Raw genomic sequence first — 23,195 nt, 5'->3', positions numbered from 1 at the left:
GTGAAACCCTGTCTCTACTAAAAATACAAAATTAGTTGGGCATGGTTGTGGGCGCCTACAGTCCCAGCTACTCCGGAGGCTGAGACAGGAGAATCCCTTGAACATGAGAGGCGGAGGTTGCGGTGAGCCACGATCCCACCACTGCGCTCCAGCCTGTGCAACAGAGCAAAACTCCATCTCAAAAAAAAAAAAAAGAAAGAAAGAAAGACAAACACCAAAGATACATTTGCACAGAGAAGAGTCCAAGTGAGGACACAGGGAGAAGGTGGCCATCTGCAACCTGAGGGGTCTCTCAGGAAGCCTCAGGAGAAACTAACCCCGTGACACCTTGGTCTTGGACTTCCTGCCCTCCGAACGGTGACAAAATAAATGTCTGCTGTTGAAGCCACCCACCCTGAGGCATTTTGTTATGGTAGCCTAAGCAAACTGGTTCAGCCCAAAACGAATTCTGACATCACCTGTGGAAATCTGCTTTTAGACAGCAGGAAACTGAGGGCCTCTGAGTTTCTAGGCCAGAGTCATGCGGTGAATTAACAAAACACCCAGAATCCCAGCCCCAGCCCCTGATTTTGAGTTCAGAATCTTCCTTGGTAAGAGGCAGAAACTTATCCTGGGCCCAACAAGTGGAAAACTCTTTTTCATTTTCACAGCCACTGACTGTCGTGGTTCCCAGACTGTATACCACAGAACCTGGTGTTCCACAAACTTCCCCAGTTTGGAGCAAGAGAAAAAAGTAGTTGGATGAAATGATCTCATTTTACTTTTTAATCAATTTTTCTTAAATGTTGGTGCTTGAAAATAAATGGATGGCAGTAAAGTACTCCTGAAGGACATAGGAGGAAAGAAATAAAAGAGACAATACTAAATGTGAGCAAAATGGCAGCAGAGCAAAAAAGAGGCTCAGCAATCGCAAAAAAACTGAGGTCTTTGGCGGGGAAAAAACTTATAAATAGTAAAAATCCTGACAATGTTGAAAAAGAAAGGAAGCGAGAGGGTTCCATGAGAAATACTAAGAATGAAATTGGAGCTGTCACTGCAGCTATAGTAAGGATATTTTAAAATCATAAGAGAGCGTGATGAACAATTTAATACCAATAAATTTGAAAACAGGTAAGATGGATAATTTTTAGAAAAATGTTACCAAAATGGATTCAAGAAACAGAAAATCTAAAGTTCAACCACTAAAAAAATTAAATAGGTAAAATATGTACATCAGCTGGGTGCAGTGGCTCATGCCTGTAATCCCAACACTTTGGGAGGCCAAAGTGGACAGATCACTTGGGGTCAGGAACTGGAGACCAGCCTGACCAACACAGTGAAACGCTGTCTCTACTAAAGATACAAAATTAGCCAGGCATGGTGGTGCATGCCTGTGATCCCAGCTACTTGGGAGGCTGAGGCAAGAGAATCACTTGAACCCGGGAGGCAGAGATTGCAGTGAGCTAAGATTGTGCCATTGCACTCCAGCCTGGGCAACAAGAGCAAAACTCTGTCTCAAAAGAAAAAAAAAAAAAATCAATTATGTATCAACAAAAAAAGAAAATTTTAAAAAGTAACAATTTAAGAAAGTCAAATAGGCAATCAAAAGTATTCCTCTCACCAGCCACTAAAAAGGCACCTGCACATGGGAATGGTAGCAAAATGACAGACGAGGAAACTCTAAGCTCTCATCCACCACATGAGCCACTAAAACCAGGCAGAAGCTGTCTGCAGTGACATTGCAGGTGCTCTGAACAACCACCAAATGCATACAGCAACCAGCAAATACAGCAAATGCCTGATCGAGGAAAAGCTATCTTCAAGTCCGCAGGAAAGTTTTGTGGCATGTGATGGCAACCCAGTTCCCAGTTCCCTTCCTCAAGCTGCAGGGAGCAGACTGGACATTATTTGTTCTAGTCTGGCTGGTTCATACCTGAAGGATTGATCCTCCTCTCTGTCTCACATAACATGCAAGGTGGGCAAGAAAAAGAGGTGGGCATGGCTCATGAAAGCCACAGAGAGGCAATTAGGGTAGAAATAGATAAATTGAACTATATACACATTAAAGACTTCAGTGCATCAAAGGATGTAGTCAACAGAGTGAAAAGCAATCTATGGAATCGGAGAAAATATTTGCAAATAATGGGTTAATCTTCAGAATATATAAAGAACTCCTGCAAGTCAACAACAAAAAAACAAACAACCCGATTTCAAAGTGAGCAAAGAACTTGAATAAACATTTCTTCAAAAAAGAGGATATAAAAGATGATATAAATAGGTCCATGAAAAGATGGTTAACATTACTAATCATTAGGAAAATTACTAATCATTAGGAAAATGCAAATCAAACCCACAATGAGATAGCACCTCAGCACCTCACACCCATTATGATTGCTACTATTAAAAACAAAACAAACAAAAACAAACACCACAGAAAATAACAAGTGTTGGTAAGGATGTGGAAAGTTGGAACCCTTGTGTCCTCGTGTAGTGTTGGGAATGTAAGATACTATAGCCACAATAGAAGACAGTGTGGCAGTTCATCAAAAAAATGAAAAATAGAATTACTATATGGTCCAAGAATTCCCCTTCTGGGTATATATCAAAAACAAATTGAAAGCAGGATTTCAAAACAGTATTTGTACATCCACATTTATAGCAGCATTGTTCACAACAGCCAAAAGGCAGAAGCCCAAGTGTTCATCAGTGGATGCATAATAAACAAAATGTGGTCTATCCATACGGTGGAATATTATTCACCCTTAAAAAGGAAGGAGATTCTGATACATGTAACACTGTGGATGAACTTTGAAAACATCATGTTGAGTGAAATAAGCCAGAAACAAAAGGACAAATATCATATGACTACACTTACAAGAACTTAGAATAGACAAAGTCACAGAGACAAAGTATAGTTGAGTTACCAAGGGTGGAGCAGGCAGGAAGGGAGTGGATAATTACTGTTTAATGGCTACAGATTCAGTTTTGGATAATGAGAACATTCTAGAAATTGATAATAATAGTGATGATGGCTGCACAGCATTGCTAATGCACTTCATGCCACTGAAGTGGACACTTCAAAATAGCTAATATAGTAAATTTTATGTTATGTCTATCAAACTTTTAAAGGCACCCTTCACAGATAGTTTTAGTAGTAAGTTTTACCAAACATTATAAAGTTTTGCAGGAAAAAAATAGGAATCTATTCCCCTCATTTTACAAGGCTAGCATGATCTTGACCTAATACTGGTTTAAAAAACTGATTTGTAAACAAGTGCATAAAAATCTGAGGCTGGATGTGGTGGCTCACGCCTGTAATCCCAACACTTTGGGAGGCTGAGGCAGGCGGATCATGAGGTCAGGAGATCGAGACCATCCTGGCTAACACAGTGAAACCGCATCTCTACTAAAAATAGAAAAAATTAGCTGGGCATGGTGGCATGTGCCTGTAGTCCCAGCTACTCGGGAGGCTGAGGCAGGAGAATTGCTTAAACCTGGAAGAAAGAGGTTGCAGTGAGCTGAGATCGTGCCATTGCACTCCAGCCTGGGCAACAGAGTGAGACTCGTCTAAGAAAAAAAAAAAACCTCCAAAATAAGATATTTTATCAAGTCAAATTTGACAGTGTGTTTTTAAAACACACACATACATAACCAAGTGTGGTTTAACCTAAGAATGAAAGGATAAATGAATAGCATTAAGTCTTCTTTTTTCTAATCCATTAATTTTCTTAGTGGTGTTAAAAACCAGTAGGGAAGATTCAATGCCCAGTAATGATTTAAAAAAACAAAAAACCAAAAACAACAACAACAACAAAAAACCTCTTCAGAAACCAGGAATAGATAACTTTCTTAACTATGGAGGTTATCGATAAAAAACATACAACAAATATTGAATGGTGAAAACCTTAGTTTAAGGCTTAAATCAGGTACAAGACACACATGAATGCTATTACTGTTACTCTTCAACAGCGTTCTTTGATTCCTAGTCAAGGGGATAAAATAAGAAAAAGAAATTATAAGAATTATACAGGAAGGGACACATTTTGTTTTCATGTTTGCACATTTTGTTTGCAGTTGTCTACATAGAAACATAAAGAGTAAATAGACTGTTACAACTCATTCAGCAAAATTACTGTTTATACGATCCACTCGCTGAAATCATTAGCATTTGTATACCCAATGATAAACAATTATAAAATGTAATAGAAAAAATAGTAAATAATAGTGGATTCAAGGCTAGTCACGTAATACAGGTTGAACATTCCTAATTTTAATCTGAAATGCTCCAATATCCTAAACTTTTTGAGTGCCAACTTGTCAACACAAGTGGAAAATTCCACACCTGACCTCATGTGACAGGGCATAGTCAAAGCACAGGTGCACGACACGGTTGATTTAGTGTCTCCAAGGGAAAAAAGACCCACCCAGCCCCCTTCAACTACAGTATAACTTTTCCATGCACACCCAGATTCCCCCACGCAAGCACACCCACAACGTATAATAAAACGGCACGTGTGCAGGCTGGACGCACCCACCACAGATTCCCCATGATACCTCACATGGGGCCAAGAACTCCATGCATTACTCACTGTGGTTTTTTGCTTATTCTCTGCTGTGTCATGTAAAAATATTACTGAAAATGTCAAAAAGGCCTGCAGATCCCCCTATGTGTAACAGTGATCAGAAAAAGAGGAAGAATTTATGTTTATCAATAGCACAGGCAACTTGTTGGGGGAACTGAACAGCAGTATAAGTGTGAAATGTCTTACAGAAGAGTATGGTGTTGGGATGACCACCATACATGACCTGAAGACACAGAAGGATACACTTTTGAAGTTCTGTGCTGAATGTGATGAGCAGAAGTTAATGAAAAATAGAAAAACTCTGCGTAAAGCTAAAAATGAAGACGTCAGTCGTGTATTGAAAAACTAGATCTGAACACGTGCATCACACTGACCACATGCCACTCAGTGGTATGCTGATCCATGAAACAAGCGAAGATCTATCCCGATGAACTGAAAATTGAAGGGAACTGTGAATATTCAACAGGCTGGTTGCAGATATTAAGAAATGACATGGAATTCAAGTTTTAAAGCATCTGCAGATCACAAAGCGGAGTCCAAACTCATTGATGAGTTTGCCAAGATGATCGCTGATGAAACTCTGAGGCCAGAACAAGTCTGTATTACTGATGAGACATCACCATTTGGGTGCTGTTGCCCCAGAAAGATGCTGACTACAGCTGATGGGACAGCCTCTACAGGGATTAAGGATGGCAAGGACAGAATGACTTGCAGTGCTGTGCAAATGCAGCAGGCACGCAGAAGTGTAAACTTGCTCTCGTGGGCAGAAGCTTTTGTCCTTGCTGTTTTCAAGGAATAAATTTCTTATCAGTCCATTATTATGCTAACAAAAAGGCGTGGGTCACCAGGGGGCATCTTTTCTGATCGATGTTACAAACATTTCGCACAGGCCTCTTGTGCTCGCTGCAGAAAAGTTGGACCGCATGGTGACAGCAAGATTTTCTTATGCCTTGACTACTGTTCTGCTCATCCCCCAACTGAAATTCTCATCAAAGATAATATTGATGCTGTGTACTTCCCCCCAATTGTGACTTCTCTAGTTCAGCCATGTAACCAGGGTATCTTTAGATCAATGGAAAGTAAGTATAAAAACACTTTCTTGAATTGCATGCTTGCAGCAGGGAACGGAGGTATAGGTGTAAACGACTTTCAGGAGTTGAGCATGAAGGAGCCATACACGCTGTTGCCAATGCTTGCAACACAGTGACTAAAGACACAGCTGTGCATGCCTGGCGTGACCTCTGGCCTATGACTGTGTTCAGTGATGATGATGAACAAGGTGGTGACTTAGAAGAATTCAGCTTGTCAAGTGAGAAGAAAAGGACGTCTGACCTCCTTACCTATGGAAAAAATATACCTTCCGAGTTCATCAGTCAGCTGGAAGAAGTAGACATTAATGTTGTTTTTAACACTGATAATGGGCTCCAGTTGTTCATTTCACTGACTGATGAAGCTATAGCCAGAATGGTTCTGAATCTAGGTGTTCATGATGATACCAACCATGAGATTATGTTAACACTGCAGAAAAAGCACCCGTGGACAGTGTGGAGCACATGTGTGATGGGTTAACTGAGGCCTAGAGCAGCGTGCATTCACAACAGAACAAGAAATCGTGTCAGCTTATAAAATCAAAGACAGACTCCTAAGACAAAAAAGAAAAAAAAAAATTAGCCGGGCATGGTGACACGTGACTATAGTCCCAGCTGTGTGGGAGGCTAAGGTGAGAGTCTTGCCTGATCCCAGGAGTTAGAGGCTGCAGTGAGCCATGATCATGCCACTGCACATCAACCTGGGAAGCAGAGCGAGGCCCTGTCTCAAAAAAAAAAACCAAAACATTAAGTAAATATTTTGTGCATGAAACAAAGTTTGTGTACACTGAACCAACAGAAAGGAGCTGTCGGTTTTAAGACCATTGTTAATGAGGCGGATACCATTAAAAATTCTAAGACCATTGTCAGTGGGGCAGATACCATTAAAAAGCCACCCAGCAGAATGCCTCCTTGTCCCCAGAGGACCCACTTCCTGCGCCTGTAACTGCTTCTTAGGTTCCTTCTCACCTGAAATGTAAATGTCCCCTAACCTTCGAATCAAAGCACAGCATGGCTGGGAGACCAGAGGCCTGCTGTTGTGTGTTGTTGCTGCTGCTGTTCAACGGCTGATTCCGGTCTCCGCTGATGCCACAGGCTGCTTAGCTCCCCTGAGCACCTGAGTCTCCACTGTGTTAATGGCATGTCTTCTTTTTTACTGTTAACTACTTGCGTGCGAATAAGTGTAAGGAAATGATTGCTCGTTGGTAGCATATAAATTCAGAGTCAGGGCCAGGCACGGTGGCTCACACCTGTAATCCCAGCACTTTGGGAGGCCAAGGTGGGCAGATCGCTTGAGGCCAGGAGTTCAACACCAGCCTGGCCAACACGGCAAAGCCCCATCTCTACTAAAATTACCAAAATTAGCCGGGCGTGATGGCACACGCATGTAGTCCCAGCTACTTGGGAGGCTGAGGCAGGAGAATCGCTTGAGCCCGGGAGGCAGAGGTTGCAGTGAGTCGAGATTTCACCACTGCACTCCAGCCTGGGCAACAGAGTGAGACTCTGTCTCAAAAAAAAAAAAAAAAAAAAAAATCAGGAACGAGGGTGATACCACACAACCACTGATTGTCCACGTGGGGTGCGGGCTGAGATGGTGACACCTCTGCTTTCCGATGGTTCCGTGTACACAGACTTGGTTTCATGCACAAAATTTATTTGTTTGTTTTTTGAAACAGAGTTTCGCTCTGTTGCCCAGGCTGGTTACAGTGCCGCGATCATAGCTCATTGCAGCCTTTCACTCCTGGCCTCCAGCGACCTTCCCACCTCAGCCTCCTGTGTAGCTAGGACTACAGTCATGCTGCCACACCTGACAATCACACCAGCCTCTGCACAGAATGATTTAAAATATCATATGCAATTACCTCTAGGCTATGTGTATAAGATGTAGATGAAACATAAATGAATTTTGGTTTTAGACTCTGGTCCTATCTTCAAGATCTCTCATTGTACATTCCAAAAATGCCCACCCCCCCAAAAAAAAATCTGGAATTTAAAACACTTCTGGTCTCGAGCATTTTGGATGAAGGACACGCCACCGGTAATATCCTTTTACACGTTTCCTGGATGGGAAACAGAAGTTGGTGTGCTGGGAGTCACACGTAAATGGCAGACTTTCTTGTCTGTGACACATTCTTAGGATGTCCTAGAGAAGTATCAGTGATGTGTAAAATAGCAGAGCAGAAAAAATATGTTGAGAACTGCTGTTTTATTAGACTGAGCTACAAAACAGCCACATGGTATCAGGTCATTCATTCATTTAACCAGTAGATATTTCCTACACACTTGTCATATGCCGAGCATATTCTAGGCACTGCAGGCACAGCAGTTGACAGCCTTTGCCACTGTGAGACTTAACATTTAAGGGAGAAGACAGGCAACAAACAGTTTCTTTAAAAATCCTTATGGTGGTAAATGCAATGAAGAAAACCAGGTGAGTATGGAGAGTAGGAGTAAGGTAGGCCCCTTGCAGGTGAGTGGCATTTGAGCTGAGGCCCAGATGATGAAGAGAAGGATGGACTCTTGTAGGTCTATGGGACTGATCCTTCCAGGAACGGTAAGGGCTGAGAGGTCAAGAGAAGTGGTAAGTTTAGCATGGCTGAAATGAAGGGAGAGAAGACAAAGCGATAGGAAATGAAGCTGGAGAAGCAGGCAGCTTCAGCTGGACCATTCCAGACCACTGACACCTTAACAGACAACAGCAAGAAGTTTGGGTTTTGTTCTAAGGTAAATGGAAGTCGCAGAAGGATTTTAAGTGGGAGGAATAGGCTCTGGTATATGTTTGTTTACTCTGTTTGTGTTTGTTTTTGTTTTGATGGATACAGAGTCTCCCAGTGTTTCCCAGGCTGGGTTTGAACTCCTGGGCTCAAGGGATCCTCCCAACTTGGCCTCTCAAAGTGCTGACATATGTTTTTTAACGGAAGCAGATAAAGCAATCTTGGACCTTTGCAGTGGTTCAGGTGATTACTGATGGGGGTTAGGACCAGGGACATATCAATGGAGGTGTTGTGAAGTTGTCAGATTTTAAATATACATTTCAAAGCCAGTTGCACTTGTTGATAGCTTGGATGTGGCATTTTAGAGAAAGAAGAATCAAAGGTGGCACCTAGTCTTGAGTTCTGAGCTTCCAGAGCAAGGCATCTAGAAGTCAGGACCCGGGAGAATCACGGAATGAGTGGTGGTTTATTCAGTCTGCAGAAGCAGTGCCTAAGCACGGCTGTGTGAAAGAGGAGAGATGTGGTATGAGCAGATGAAAATGACACAGCAGGCAGCTCTGGGCTCATTGTGAGAAACGACTCTAGGAACATGTGTAACCTGCTGGGCTCTACTGTCAAGGGCTGCCTTAAGCCATGAAGCCGCAGAGGCTGGGTGACCACTGTCCCACAGTGAGGGAGTTGGGCGATTCCTTACCAGAGTGGAGATCTGGCTAGATCTCCCAGCCCTAACATGCTTACTTATTTTGATAAGCAAAGCGAAAGCTCACATGGGTCCCATGCGCTCCTGGACTTCTGCACACCGTGCCATTAACCACACTTGGATGCTGGCAATCGCAGTTTTAGTTAAATAAAGTGACTTGCCCACCGTACTATAAAAAATTAATTTTGGCAGCATGTTGATTCTGTATCCTACCCATAAGACAGAGGCGTGGCTAGTAAACTTTAGCTTGTGTGTAAATGCCTGCCAAGAACTGCTAAATACTGTTGCTTAAAAAGAAGAAAAAAGAAAAAACTTTTTTTTTTTTTTAATTTAAATTTCACAGAGCTGCTCAAGGGCAGTTCAACTTCCTACTCATCTCTGTCTCCACCAGCCAGGACTGGCATTACTCTAACATCTATCCTAAGACCACATTTTATGGGATGTTTGAGGATTATTCCTATGAAGTGACATTGGAATTTGGGGATGTGGCTATCTTCAGATGCCAAATAAACTTGGATAGAAATCATTTTTCCTGTGTGTGTTTAGTTAGGAACATGGGGCTGTGAGGGGCTCCCTGGACATGACCCTGGAGCTGTCGGCCCTTGTTGAGTGGTCAGATGCACTTCAGACCTCCCAGAGTGCTGACCAAACACTCAGTCACAGCCCCGTGCACACCTCAAGGCCACTGCTCAGAAGTCCAGTGTAATTCCTCAGGCAGCACGTCCTAGAGCAGGCCATGAGAGGTGTAAGGTACAGACTTTGTTGTGAGGTTACACGTAGGCTTCTCTTCTATCTTGTCTCTGTTTAAAGATCAATACTTCAGGCAGCCTTTATCCCCACCATGACAAATATGTGGATGGAAGGATACATGTGTGGATGGGTGGATGGGTGGATGAGTGGATGGATAGATGGATGGATGGATGGGTAGATGGGTAGATGGGTGGATGGAGTGATGTTTGATTTCATAGTCAAAGAACTCAAACAGTAGAGAAGTACACAGGGTCCCCCAGTCTTACAACTCTTCCTTAAAGTAACTACAATAAAGATGGAAGTGTATCTTCTAGATTTCTTTTAAAATCATATTTATGAATGTAAACATACTATGGTCAGATCCAGTGACTCACACCTATAATCCTAAAACTTTGGGAGGCCAAGGTGAGTGGATTTCTTGATGCCAGAAGTTTGAGACCAGCCTTGGCAACACAGAAAGATCCTGTCCCTACAAAAAAAAATTTTTTTTAAGTAGCCTGGTGTCGTGGCACATGCCTGTAGTCCTAGCTACTCAGGAGGCCAAGGTGGGAGGATCACTTGAGGCCAGGAATTCCAGGCTGCAGGAAGCCATGATCATACCACTATACTCAAGTCTGGGCATTGGATCAAGATCCTGTATGTTTAAAAAAAAAAAAAAAAAAAGCATATTTACATAGAAATAAATGTATATAAACATAGATATTGTTTAGGGATTTATTTTTATATAAATTGGAGAATCACATGTTTTTTCATGAGTTTTTATTTAACCCTATGTCTAGAAGATCCTTCCACCTTAACACATATACAGCTACTTCATTCTTTTTAACCATTGGGAGGTACAGTAATTAATTTATGTTAATAAATTAATGTCTTTCTGTTATTTTTATTATTCTGCTATTGTATTTATTTATTTATTTATTTATTTATTTATTTATTTTAGAAACAGGATGTCACTGTGTTGCCCAGGCTGGCCTCAAACTCCTGGGCTCAAGCAGTCCTCCCATCTCAGCCTCCCAAGTAGGTGGGACTACAGGCATGAACCCTGCCACACGGCTGACTTCTGCTATTTTAAACTCGTGTGTGTGTGTGTGTTTTCTAATTGAACAATCTGAATTCGTTAAGAGATTTTCTTAAGCTATAATTATTCTAGCCCAAGCCCAGGCACATGAAGATTTCTGTAAAATAGATTCAAAGCAGTGGAATTACTGTGCCCCAGGATATGTGTACTTAAATTCTGATACACAAGGCTGCACCAATTTACACTATCACTAACAGTATATAAAGACCTCTTTCCTATGTCCTATAAATTCCTATGTCCAATACTGGACATAACCCATAGTTTCAATGTTGGGTGATCTGATTAGTTTTAAAAAATAGATCTCATTCATTTGTAATTCCCTGGCGACTAAATTCCTAATGAGTCTGAGTATCTTAGGAGATTTATCATTCATGAATTGCCAGTCCTGATCCCTTGCCTCTTTTGAAATTGAGTTATTTATCTTTTTCACCCTGTTTAACAGCCGTGCTTACGTAATACGGACATTAAACTTTTGCTGTAAATGTCACAAAATTCTGTCTCTTTAATTGTGCTTATGATGACTTAAGTATTACCAAGTTTTTTATTTTTAACGATTATTTTTTATAAAATTAAACACCTCTTTTCCTCCATGGCACCTACACTTAGTGGTTTTGCTTAGAAAGGTCTTCCTCACCCCCTGAGCTTTAAAAATAATCTCATATTATTCTATTTATAGTTTTAAAAAATATTTAGACCTTTAATGCATTTGCACTTCACTTATTATATAATGTGAGGGGACCATGTCATTTTTAATAACTCATTTATTGACACTGACTTATAATGCCCCTGTGAGTCCTCTCTTACATTCCCACACGGTATAGACGTGTTTCGGGTTATTCTCGTCCACTGATCTATGTGTCTGTTCCGTGCTAACCTCTATTTTACTGCTGTAATTACACAGACTGTTTTGATATCTGGTATGTCAAATTTTTTCTCATTATTTCTCTTTTTTAAAATCATCTTCCTATGCATTTTTTTTTCTTTCCCATAAACTTTAGAATAAACGTGTCCTTTTCTTTTTTAAAAGTTTGAAATTTGGGGATTATATTGAATTTTTAGATGAATTTGCAAAGAGCATCATTTTTTCTGCATTTTTTTTTCTGGTTTTTCAAAACTGACACCTAGTCAGAAAACTAAGTGTAAAAATTGAATCCAGAGAATTTTTACAGCATGGAAGAACATACAGATGTGGCTGAATGACTTATAACCTGAGTATCGGGAAAGGCTTCCACCTACCTATGACTCAAAAGCCAGATGCAATAGAAAAAGTGTTGATATAATTTGAATACGTAAGAAATTGAAACTTATACACGGCAGAAGTTTGCATAAGAAAAGTCAAGCCAGGTGTGGTGTGTTACGCCTGTAATCCCAGCACTTCGGAGGACTGAGGCAGGAGGATTGCTTGAGCCCAGGAGTTTGAGACCAACCTGGGCAACAAAGTGAGACATTGGCTCTACAAAAAATCCAAAAATTAACTGGGTGTGGTGGTGCACACCTGTAGTCCTGGCTACCTGGGAAGCTGAGGCTGGAGGATCACCTGAGTTTAGGAGACTGAGGCTGCAGTGAGCCATGTTTGCACCAATGCACTCTAACCTGGGTGACAGAGCAAGATCATATCTCAAAAAGAGAAAAAAATGTAAATCATGATAATACCTGCTTCACTGTTGTGGAGAGAAGTAGTATGCCTAGTACTAATAGTAACTGTTATATACAATGTTATTAACTGTATCATTTCTTATATATATAAGCTATCACAAATGTTAGTGTTCTTCCCTTCTGAAATTCACCTGAGAGTCCCTCACTGGCCCAGGCCTCCTGGGTAGAGGCACATTTGTACTGAGAAGACAACAGTTACATTCTGGGACACTATCTTGACCTGTAACTAAGATAAGTCGTTTTTTTCTTCCATTTAAAAAGTATTTATACAATAAACCCATTTTTTCTTTTTTGTACCATACCACCAGTATAGCTTTCCACCTTCTATCACTCTTCTGTGTGACTTCTTAAGTTCCTTCAAATATAACTCTGTAATTATAATTCCATAATCACACAATCATTGTGATTCTGTCATTGCAATTGATTGATTTAATCTACCTTATCATCCAGTCAGTGCTGACAGTGGACCTCATTCCTTTTTTTCTAACAGTAGGAATAGAATGCAGTGCAGTACACTGGCCAGGACGGAGGAAAGAGGGAGGGGTTGTGTCCGCCAGCTGCCAGGCTCGCTTGTGCGATCCTTCAGCTGCACCTGCAGCGCTATCCTGGACCAGGTGCCACTTGTAATTTTCGTAAAATAGTCGAGTTTCAAACTGATGGGACTTTAGAGCCCCTTTCATTTGAGCTATGAAGAACTGAGTCTTAGGAAGTATGCTTATTCACTTGGTATTCCATAAAAAATACCTACGCTGGGTAGATAGGATGGCACGGCCTCCCTCTCACCATTGGTGTCACAGTTAAAACTCATTTATGTATTTCTTTATCCTCTGCCTTATGCTGAGAGTATTGGAAGTGGTGAGCTAAGATTAGAGAACTCCTGTGTCACAGACTGGCAAGCTTCCCACCCTGCCCACTGAGTGTTCGGCCACGATGGGAGCGTCATCTGTGTCCTGAATCTAATGGGACTGGCCAGTGTGACTGAGACCTGAATGTTTCATTGTATTGAATTTTGTTTCATGTTAATTTAAAAAGTCATGTGTGCTCTATGGACCGGGGGGCCTATGGACAATACAGCTCTTGACCATTTGTTTTTAAATATAGTTTCATGTATATAGAAACAGGTTATCACTTTCCTGTGTGGCTAGCTATTATGAATGCTAAACTGCTTTTCCCTCTCTCTCTAGATTCCATCACCCAGCACAAGGTCTGTGCCTCTGAAAACTACCTATTGCCACAATGACAGTGACCTCACTGGCCTGTGGTGACTGCACAGCTTGCAAAACCGTCTTTGGATGTTCAAGTGAGAAACAATTGTGAAGAGAAGGAACTGGCGTATACAAGATGACTTTTGATATCATGTTTGCCACGCGTTGTGGTGCTTAAGAACTCTCAGGTGACTTTCTGATGACTAAATTTGTGATTCAGAAAAGCTTCGGGCCTTTTTTTTTTTTTTTTTTTTGAGATGGATTCCTGCTCTGATTCCCAGGCTGGAGTGCAGTGGCACAATCTCAGCTCACTGCAACCTCCACCTCCCGGGTTCAAGCCATTCTCCTGCCTCAGCCTCCGGAGTCGCTGGGACTAGAGGCATGCGCCACCATGCCCCGCTAATTTTTGTATTTTTGGTAGAGACAGGGTTTCACCATGTTGGCGAGGCTGGTCTCAAATGCCTGACCTCGGGTGATCTGTCAGTCCTCTTCTAGAGAATTTCAGTCTTTGTATCTTAGTAATGATCTTAACTGAAAGGTCACAGAACCTTTGTCATTAGAACACGATACTGCCAAATAAAGAATGGAAATTCATTGACATTGTTTTATTACTGAGAACAACTAGAGAGCTCTGAAAGTTTCTTGGCTTAGATTCGAAGATCTTTATTAATACATTATCTGTTAGGTAGGAAAGACATTTGTCAGTTATCAAGGTGACTTTTATCTAGTGGAGATTCCTCTCTTAAAGTAATGAAAGCAGATAGGTATGGGGGGTGTTATACAGGATGATTGGTGCCATCTGAGTGTCTTACTTCTGCAAGCCTGCTTTATGGTGAACAAAGCATCACCAACAAGGGATCACAACGTCCACTGGCCACGTTTTGCCTGCCGTCCTCGAGAGGAAATTGGCAGCTGGGGCTGATTCACAGAAACACCGATTTGTGGCTGAGCACGGCGGCTCACGCCTGTAATCCCAGCCCTTTAGGAGGCTGAGGTGGACAGATCATTGAGGTCAGGAGTTCGAGACCAGCCGGGCCAATGTGGCAAAACCCCATCTCTACTAAAAATACAAAAATCAGCTGGGTGTGGTGGCGCACACCTGTTGTCCCAGCACCTCAGGAGGCCGAGGCAGGAGAATCACTTGAACCCAGGAGGCGGAGGTTGCCGTGAGCTGAGGTTGCAGTGAATCAAGATTGCTCCACTGCACTCCAGCCTGGATGACAGAGCAACTCTCCATCTCAAATAAATAAATGAATAAGAAACACCGATGTGTCTGTCACCTTCTAAACAAATGAAATGCTAGGAAGTCCTAGCCAGAGTGATCAGGCAAGAATAAGCCATAAAAGGCATCCAAATAGGAAAAGAAGTCAAACTGTCTCTCTTCACTGCCAATATGATTCTATACCTAGAAAACCCTAAAGACTCTGCCAAAAGGCTCCTGGAACCGATAAACGACTTCAGTAAAGTTTCAGGATAGAAAATCCATGTACAAAAACCAGCATTTCCATACACAATAACATTCAAGCTGAGCACCAAATCAAGAACGCAATCCCATTTCCCATAGCCATGGAATGAAATACCTAGGAACACACGCAACCAAGGAGGCGAAGGATCTCTCCAAGAACCATAAACGAGATGCTGAGTCCCAGCGAGGTCGAAGGTGCCACTGAGCCCTCACCGTGGTGCTGTTCCCACTCCAGGTTATCTAGCTGTTGCTCCTCTCAGCTGATGTCCCTACCTCCAATTTCAAGTCCCTCAACAGATCAGATATAACAGATCAACTTCTAGAATGAACCTTTGAGAAGGGACGTAGCAGTGCGTTCTATAGAAATTGGCATTCTATAGAAAACCATAGAAACTGGAAATCGTGAAGGGTGTTCTCTTGGTTTTAAAATAATGCATACACCCAAATCATCCCCTCATGACACTCATCCTCTAACAGCAATTGAACTTCAATACAATGCGTCATTCCTGAGTCCACGCGCTTCACATTACATTTCTCTATAACCACAAGCATCCTGGCTTGGTAGCGCTCCCACAGCACCAAAAATCCCTGAGGAGGCTGACAAACATTCTGCTGACTCATGCTGGGGACAAGCCACAGAGAACTTCCATCACCCACCACATCAGCCATGGAGCCAGCCCAGCCTCTGCCCACCCAGGCCTCAGTCCTCAATGTTAAGTTCTGATCCCTGATGCTGGCCTGCCAGTGGCCAGTCAAGATTCTCTTTCTGAAAGCTAATATTTTATGAGAACTAACTGTTGCTAGACATTACACTAAGCATATTACATGTTGTACTTCATTTTACCCTTCCAACAATCCTATTAGTAGCTTACTGTGGGTCTGCAAAGCCTTACTCAAAACATATAGGACTAGAGGTTCTCAGGATTCTGAATTCTTTTTAATTTTTTTAAAGGCTTATGGCTCTCACCACTTTTATTCAACGTTGTATTAAAGATTCTACCCAGAGAAGGCAATAAAAGGAAATTAAAGCTATACAGATTGGAAGTGAAGAAATAAAAGTCTTTATTCTCAAGAATGTAAGACACTATATATAGAAATTGTAAGGAATGAAAAAAAAAAAAACCCTACAAGAACTTATAACAAGTTTAGCAAGATTGCAATACACAAAGTTAATATACAAAACTAACAGAATTGTATTTATATATAGTCAATAAGCAATTCAAAATGAAATGAAGACCATGATTCCATTTAAAATTGCATCTAAAAATAAACAAAATAGGAATAGACTTGGCAACAGAAGTGTAACATCTGTATACTGAAACCCGTAAAACACTGCTGAAAGAAGTTAAAGATTTAAATAGTGAAATATACAAAGTTCATGGATTAGAAGATGCAATATTGTTAAGATGGTAGTTCTCAAATTGATGTATAGATTCAATGCAATCCATTAAAATCTCAGGTGGCTTTTTTGTAGAATTTGAAAAGCTGATGCTAAATTTTTTCTGAAAATGCAAAGAACCTCTAGTAGACAAAACAATTTTTTTTAAAAGCAAAGTTGGAGGATTAATAGAACCTGATTCCAAAATTGTCTATAAAACTACAATAATCACAAAGTATCAGCCAGGCACCATGGCTCACACCTGTAATCCCAGCTCTTTGGGAGGCTGAGGTGGGTGGATCACTTGAGGTCAGGAGTTTAAGACCAGCCTGGCCAACTTGGTGAAACCTCGTCTCTACTAGAAATACAAAAAACTAGCCAGGCATGGTGGCATGCCCCTGTAATCTCCATTACTCAGGAGGCTGAAGCAGGAGAATAGCTTGAACCTAGGAGAGTCCATCTCAACAACAACAACAACAAAAGTATTATATTGGCAAAAGAATAGACATGTAAATCAAATAACAGAATAGAGAATTCAGTATAAATCTTCATATTTATGGCCGATTGACTTTGAACAAAGCTGCTGAGGCAATTCAGTATAGTAGCATATTCTTTTCAACAAATGGTGCTGGCAGAAGGAAAAAAAAAAAAGCACTAGGATCCTTACCTCACACCATGCACAAACATTAGCTAAACATGGACTAACTCAGGGTTTCTCAACCTCAACATTGTTGGCGTTTGTAGGGGTGGATGATTCTTTGCTGTGGAGAGCTGTCCTGTGCACTGTAGGATGTTTAGCTGTATCCTGGCCTCTGCCTATTAGATGCCAGTGGCACCCCTCCCCCAACACACACCCGGTTGTGACAGTCTACGTCTCTAGATATTCCCAAATGTGCCCTGGAGAGCAAAACTGTTTCCAGTTGAGAATCATTGACCTAATGTAAAAAATAAAATGTACAGAAGAAAGCACAGCAGGAAATCATTCTGACCTTAGGTTAGGCAAAGATTTCTTAGATATCACACTAAAGGCACAATTCATTAAAAAAATAAGTTGGACTTCGTCAAAATTTTAAGTTTTGCTCTTCTGAAGAAACCATAAGAAACAATGAAAAAGACAAGCCACAGACTATGAAAAAATACTTGCAAACCATATATCTAATAAAGGACTTGTACCCACACCATGTAAAGAACTCATAACTCATTAATAAAAGGATAAAGAAAAAGCTGAAGACAATTCACGCAAAAAGATATACAAATAAGCACATTAAAATGGTCAATATTATTAGTCACTAGGGAAATACAAATTAAAGGCACAATGAAATACCTATTACACACCCACTAGAATGACTGCAAACAATAAGACTGATAATTCCAAAATCTGACCAGGATATGGAGAAACTACAATATGTAGTTTCCTACATTGCTGGCATGACTGCAAAATGATACAGCCACTTTGAAACACCATTTGGCAGTTGCTTAAAAAATTGAACATTCAATTACCATATGACCCAGCAATTTCACTCTTAGGTATGTAACCAAAATACATGAAAACATGGATCTGCACAAGGTCTTGTATACAAATGTTCATAGCAACATTATTCATAATAACCAGAAATTAGCCCATCAACTGAAAAGTAGATAAAATGTATATCCACATCATGGAATGCTACTCAGCACACTTCTAAAAAGCAACAGACTACTAACACATGCAACAACATGAATGAGCTTCAGAAACACAAGTGAAAGAGGTCAGACACAAAAGACTACAGATTGTATGATTCCATTTAGATACCATTTCTACAAACCATAAAACTGTAGAGGCACGACACAGATTCATGGTCTCCTGCAGCTGGGGATGGGAGTGGGAAGAGGGAGCAAACATTTTGGGATGATGCAAACGTTCTAAAACTGGATTATGATTTTGGTTACACAACTGTATACATTTACTAAAATCACTGAACAGTATATTTTTAATGGGTAAGCTTTAAGGCATGTGAATTATACATCAATAAAGCTATTTTTTAAAAAAAGAGAGAGAGAGCGAGAGCTACATGGCAGCCCCAGGGCAGTAGCTCTCAGATCTCCCTTAGAGAAAGAACTTTCTCTTCCACAGCGATGAGTGCAGGTAGCTAATACTCTCCAACCTGCATCTGGTAGTTCATTTAAGATCGACCTCGGCTTTCAAGTTAACGCCATGCTCTTTCTTGGCAGTCCCAAGCCAAGAAGTGGGCACAGAAAGGCACAGGGGCCTGGCTGATTCAGCCCAACATAAGGCTCCTCACCCTAGAACTCCCTGTGGAGTTGGCCGAGCCCACATGTGACCTGTAATGTGGTCTAAGCTGTCAGACCTCCACAGTGGCGGGAAGGTTTTCCATATCTCAGCCTGCTTCTACTCCCTTTTATTTTTCCCAGGAGTCACCCTTGGTCATCTCTTACTCTTTGAACTCTGTGTCAGTGTCAGCTACCCAGAGGACCCATCAGACACAAAGTAATATGCAGATAACAGCCCAGGGGAATCTGAGCAGCACCCTGAAACCAACGTTTCCTCAGTGAAACCTAGAACAAACGTGGAATAAATAAAAACTACTAACAGTCTCATTTCGGCACTGGCAGTCTCTGGAATCTGTGTTCATGCTCCCTAGGCCTGTACTACAAGCTCGTTCAGCCATAACAGGGCAACTGTGAGGCTGTTGGATGGGATGATGTTGGAAGTAAATGCTTGGTGCCACCAACTGAAAACAGCACTCAGGCAAAAGTTTTCTCAGCAAGGCAATTTACCTTTACAGAAGTGTGCATCTCATGGATGGAACAATGGCAAGAGCACACTGGACAAGGGAGGGGAAGGGGGCCTTATTCCTAACACAGCTAGCCCTACTGCTATATCTCTCCCCTATTTACTAGGGTTTGACCGCACAGTCTAAGCTAATTCCGATTGGCTATTTTAAAGAGAGCAGGGGTACGAGCCAGAGTGGCAGGACGGTTACAGAACAGGTGACTAAGGATGACTAAGGACAGAACAGGTGACCAAGGACAGAGCAGGTGACTAAGCACAGAATAGGTGACTAAGGATGACTAAGGACAGAGCAGGGGACTAAGGACAGAACAGGTGACTAAGGATGACTAAGGACAGAACAGGTGACTAAGGATGACTAAGGACAGAACAGGTGACTAAGGATGACTAAAGACAGAACAGGTGACCAAGGACAGAGCAGGTGACTAATGACCGAACAGGTGACTAAGGGTGACTAACAACCGAACAGGTGACTAAGGACACAACAGGTGACTATGGATGACTAAGGACAGAGCAAATGACTAAGGTTGACTAAGGATAGAGCAGGTGACTAAGGACACAACAGGTGACTATGGATGACTAAGGACAGAGCAAATGACTAAGGTTGACTAAGGATAAAGCAGGTGACTAAGGATAGATCAGGTGACTAACGATGACTAAGGATAGAACAGGTGATTAAAGGTGACTAAGGCCAGAGCAGGTGACTAAAGGCACAACAGGTGACTAAGGACAGAGCAGATGACTAAGTATGACTAAGGCCAGAACAGGTGACTATGGATGACTAAGGACAGAACAGGTGACTAAGGACAGAGTAGGTGATAGAGGCTAGGAGGGAGTTGTTTACTGAAACTAGGGGCAAACAGACGTAAAGAACGAGAAAGGTAAACTTTAAAGTGGAGAACAAAGAACAGCCGAACATCCTGACACATTGGTTCTTTGGAGAGGAACTCAGAGAACTCATTGTACTTAACAATTGTCTCCCTCTTAAATTTTAAAAGACATTAACAGGCTACACTTTGAAAGAGGAATTTACTGTATCCTACAGATGACAATTAATGATCAATCTTGCAATGTTTACTGAGGTCACTATCCTCAGTGCTATATGTGTTCTGTGTCCCATTGACTTCAGGGTAACTACATGGTCCTTAAACTTAGAATCAAAGTATTTCCATGAGACCTTCCTTAATAGACATTTGTTCTCAGTCTTCTTTCAATAGCAACATCCTTTGTTCAAATGAGGATGCACAAATAAATATAATAGGTAAAAACATGGTATCAGGACTGCTCTCATTAAGCTGGCGTGCGGGGTGGTCACACGAGGGTTTCGGATCCTCACCCAAGGATCTCATCTTTCTCTGCACAAGAGTAAGCTGCACAGTGCCTTTGTAGATACTTCTGAGATTGCCTGAAACCTGCTGGTCTGGCTCAGTCTCTCCTATCACTGACAAAGAAGCCGAGACCTCGAAAGTCATGCCACCCATGAGCGGTAACTCATGCAAAGAATCGAAATACCAGAACTCCCGACCCACGAGGCTTCCTCTCTGTGCACCCAAGATGTCCCAAACTGACATGGTCTATGCATGACGGAGAACTTTGATCAAACTTGGAAAACGTCTTCGAAAGTGAAACGTGGCACATTGCAGAGACGTCACAAATGAGACTTCCTTTGATGGTCCCTGAGACCATCTTTGTGTTCCATGTAGCTGCTCCCATTATTTGGGGCATACATTGGCATAGTCTTTGATGAAACATTTTTCACCTTGAGTTACAGTAAATGTTATCTCGTGTTTTTGGAAATGCCATTCAAGGACTTAAGAGATATCATTGCTAGATAATTGTTTATAATCATGCCCCTTATAATTTCATTTGAAGATTATGTGAGAAAAATCTAAGCATACCAATTTAATAAAGGATTTGGACAAATGCATCTGAAACTTTAATACAAATTCAGATCACCTGGGGATATTGTTAACTGGTAGATTCTACTTCAGTACATCTGGGGCCAGAAAGGCTGCATTTCTCTCCCCTCCCCTGCCCTCCCCTCCCCCCTCCTCTCCTCCTTCCTTCTCTCTCTCCTCTCTCTCTCTCTTCTTTCTTTCAAGATGGGTCTCCCTCTGTTACCCAGCTGGAGTACAGTGGCACGCTCATGGCTCACTGCAAAGGTTGTATTCTAACAAGCTCTCTGGTGATGTTGATGCAGTTTCAGTAGCAGGGAGTTAGAATACTCGATGGGATATTATAAATGTATATTTCCTTTACTTCTGCACAAGATGTAATGTCTTGTTAAGCCAAATTGCTATTTCTTACAGTGTTGCAAATACCTTGTGAGATTCTTATCAAGCTATTGGGTACTGACTATGAGAACATCGGAATGGTCAGAGGCGTCCTAACCAGGGTGACTCCATCCTGAATAAAGGCTGGATAAAGCCAAACCTGCTGGGGGACATTCCCTGGGGGTTGAGCACTCTCCGTCACAAAATGTTGATAGTTGAGGGAACGAGTTGACTACCTACGTAAAGAACTAAAACTTACGGAAATGTCCCGGTATTTGAAGAACAAAAAGCATTCCTAGTTTAAGAATAGGGTTCGCTTTAGAGATAACAACAACACATTCATAAATTCTTGCTGAAATCAATAGTTGCACAAGAAAATAACTATTAATAGCCTGTTGCAAGCTGATCACAACTCTTTGTAAAAAATTACACTCTTCTTTGCCTTAATATGCTATATAGGCAAGCGTTACGTTTAAGGTGCTCCTTGCTTTTCAAGGACACCCCACTCTGTAATAGTTTCTAATAAGCAGTTTTAACTTTACTATACTCTGCGACTTGCCCTGAATTCTTTCCCATGTGAGATCCAAGAACTCGCTCTTGGCATCTGGGACAAGACCCCTGTTTTTTGTTTGTTTGTTTGTTTGTTTTTGAGACTCGCTCTGTCGCCCAGGCTGGAGTGCAGTGGCATGATCTCAGCTCACTGCAAGCTCCGCCTCCCGGGTTCATGCCATTCTCCCGCCTCAGCCTCCCGAGTAGCTGGGACTACGGGCACCAGCCACCACGCCCAGCTAATTTTTTGTATTTTTAGTAGAGATGGGGTTTCACCATGTTAGCCAGGATGGTCTCAATATCCTGACCTTCGTGATCTGCCCGCCTCAGCCTCCCAAAGTGCTGGGATTACAGGCATGAGCCACCGCGCCTGGCCAGCAAGACCCTTTTTTAGATAACTGAGTTTAAAAGTACATCTAAGGAGGCTGAGGCAGGAGAATCGCTTGAACCCGGAAGGCAGAGGTTGCAGTGAGCCAAGATTGCACCACTGCACTCCACCCTGGGTGACAGAAGGAGACTCCATCTCAAAAAATAAAAAATAAAAATAAAAGTACATCTATGCCAACCGGGAGCCTGGTATAACTTGTCCAGGCATCCGTGTATTTGAGGTCTATGCGAGCGTTTGTCTGTTCAGTATGTAAACTCGTGTAACCACCACCGTAGGGAAGACACAGCAGCTCCGTGACCAGAAGGTTCTGTCCTGAGGTCCTTTTATAACCACAGAACCCACCAGCTTCTGTCCCTTCCTGAACTCCTGGCAACCACTCATCTGCCTTCCACTTCTATAATTCTGCCATTAATAACTTGTTACTTTATTTCACATGAAAAGTAGTGACTTAACTGCAGATAAAGGGAACATTCATGTTTGTGCTTTTCTTGTCACTGCTTCCTTGTGTGAACCTTTCTCTACTTAGAGGGAATCGTATCGAGAAGTACAGTTTCTGTTTGGAGAGAATGGAAAGAGAAAAGAAAAATAAACACAATGG

The 23,195-nt window shown here is 41.7% G+C and overlaps 1 protein-coding gene across 2 annotated transcripts in view; it reads left to right on the top strand.

The window, feature by feature from the left end:
• MCPH1 (microcephalin 1) overlaps positions 1 to 20,276 on the top strand; it is a 246,982-nt gene extending 226,706 nt beyond the window's left edge. Inside the window, exons 14-15 of one of the 2 annotated variants that reach the window (XM_033177581.1) lie at positions 13,733 to 19,616; positions 20,184 to 20,276. In XM_033177581.1, coding sequence (XP_033033472.1) covers positions 13,733 to 13,788 — 56 coding nt within the window. In that variant the 3' untranslated portion in view covers positions 13,789 to 19,616; positions 20,184 to 20,276. Of the gene's footprint in view, positions 1 to 13,732; positions 19,617 to 20,183 lie in introns of those variants that run through there. The other variant, XM_033177588.1, reaches the window with a different exon arrangement.
• Positions 20,277 to 23,195: the final 2,919 nt, after the last annotated feature.

The sequence above is a fragment of the Trachypithecus francoisi genome, unplaced genomic scaffold, assembly GCF_009764315.1.
Source record: "Trachypithecus francoisi isolate TF-2019V2 unplaced genomic scaffold, Tfra_2.0 Contig01558, whole genome shotgun sequence".
Taxonomy (NCBI): Eukaryota; Metazoa; Chordata; class Mammalia; order Primates; family Cercopithecidae; genus Trachypithecus; species Trachypithecus francoisi.
Note: the sequence above shows the minus strand (reverse complement) of the source record. Positions and strands in the feature narration are given on the sequence as shown.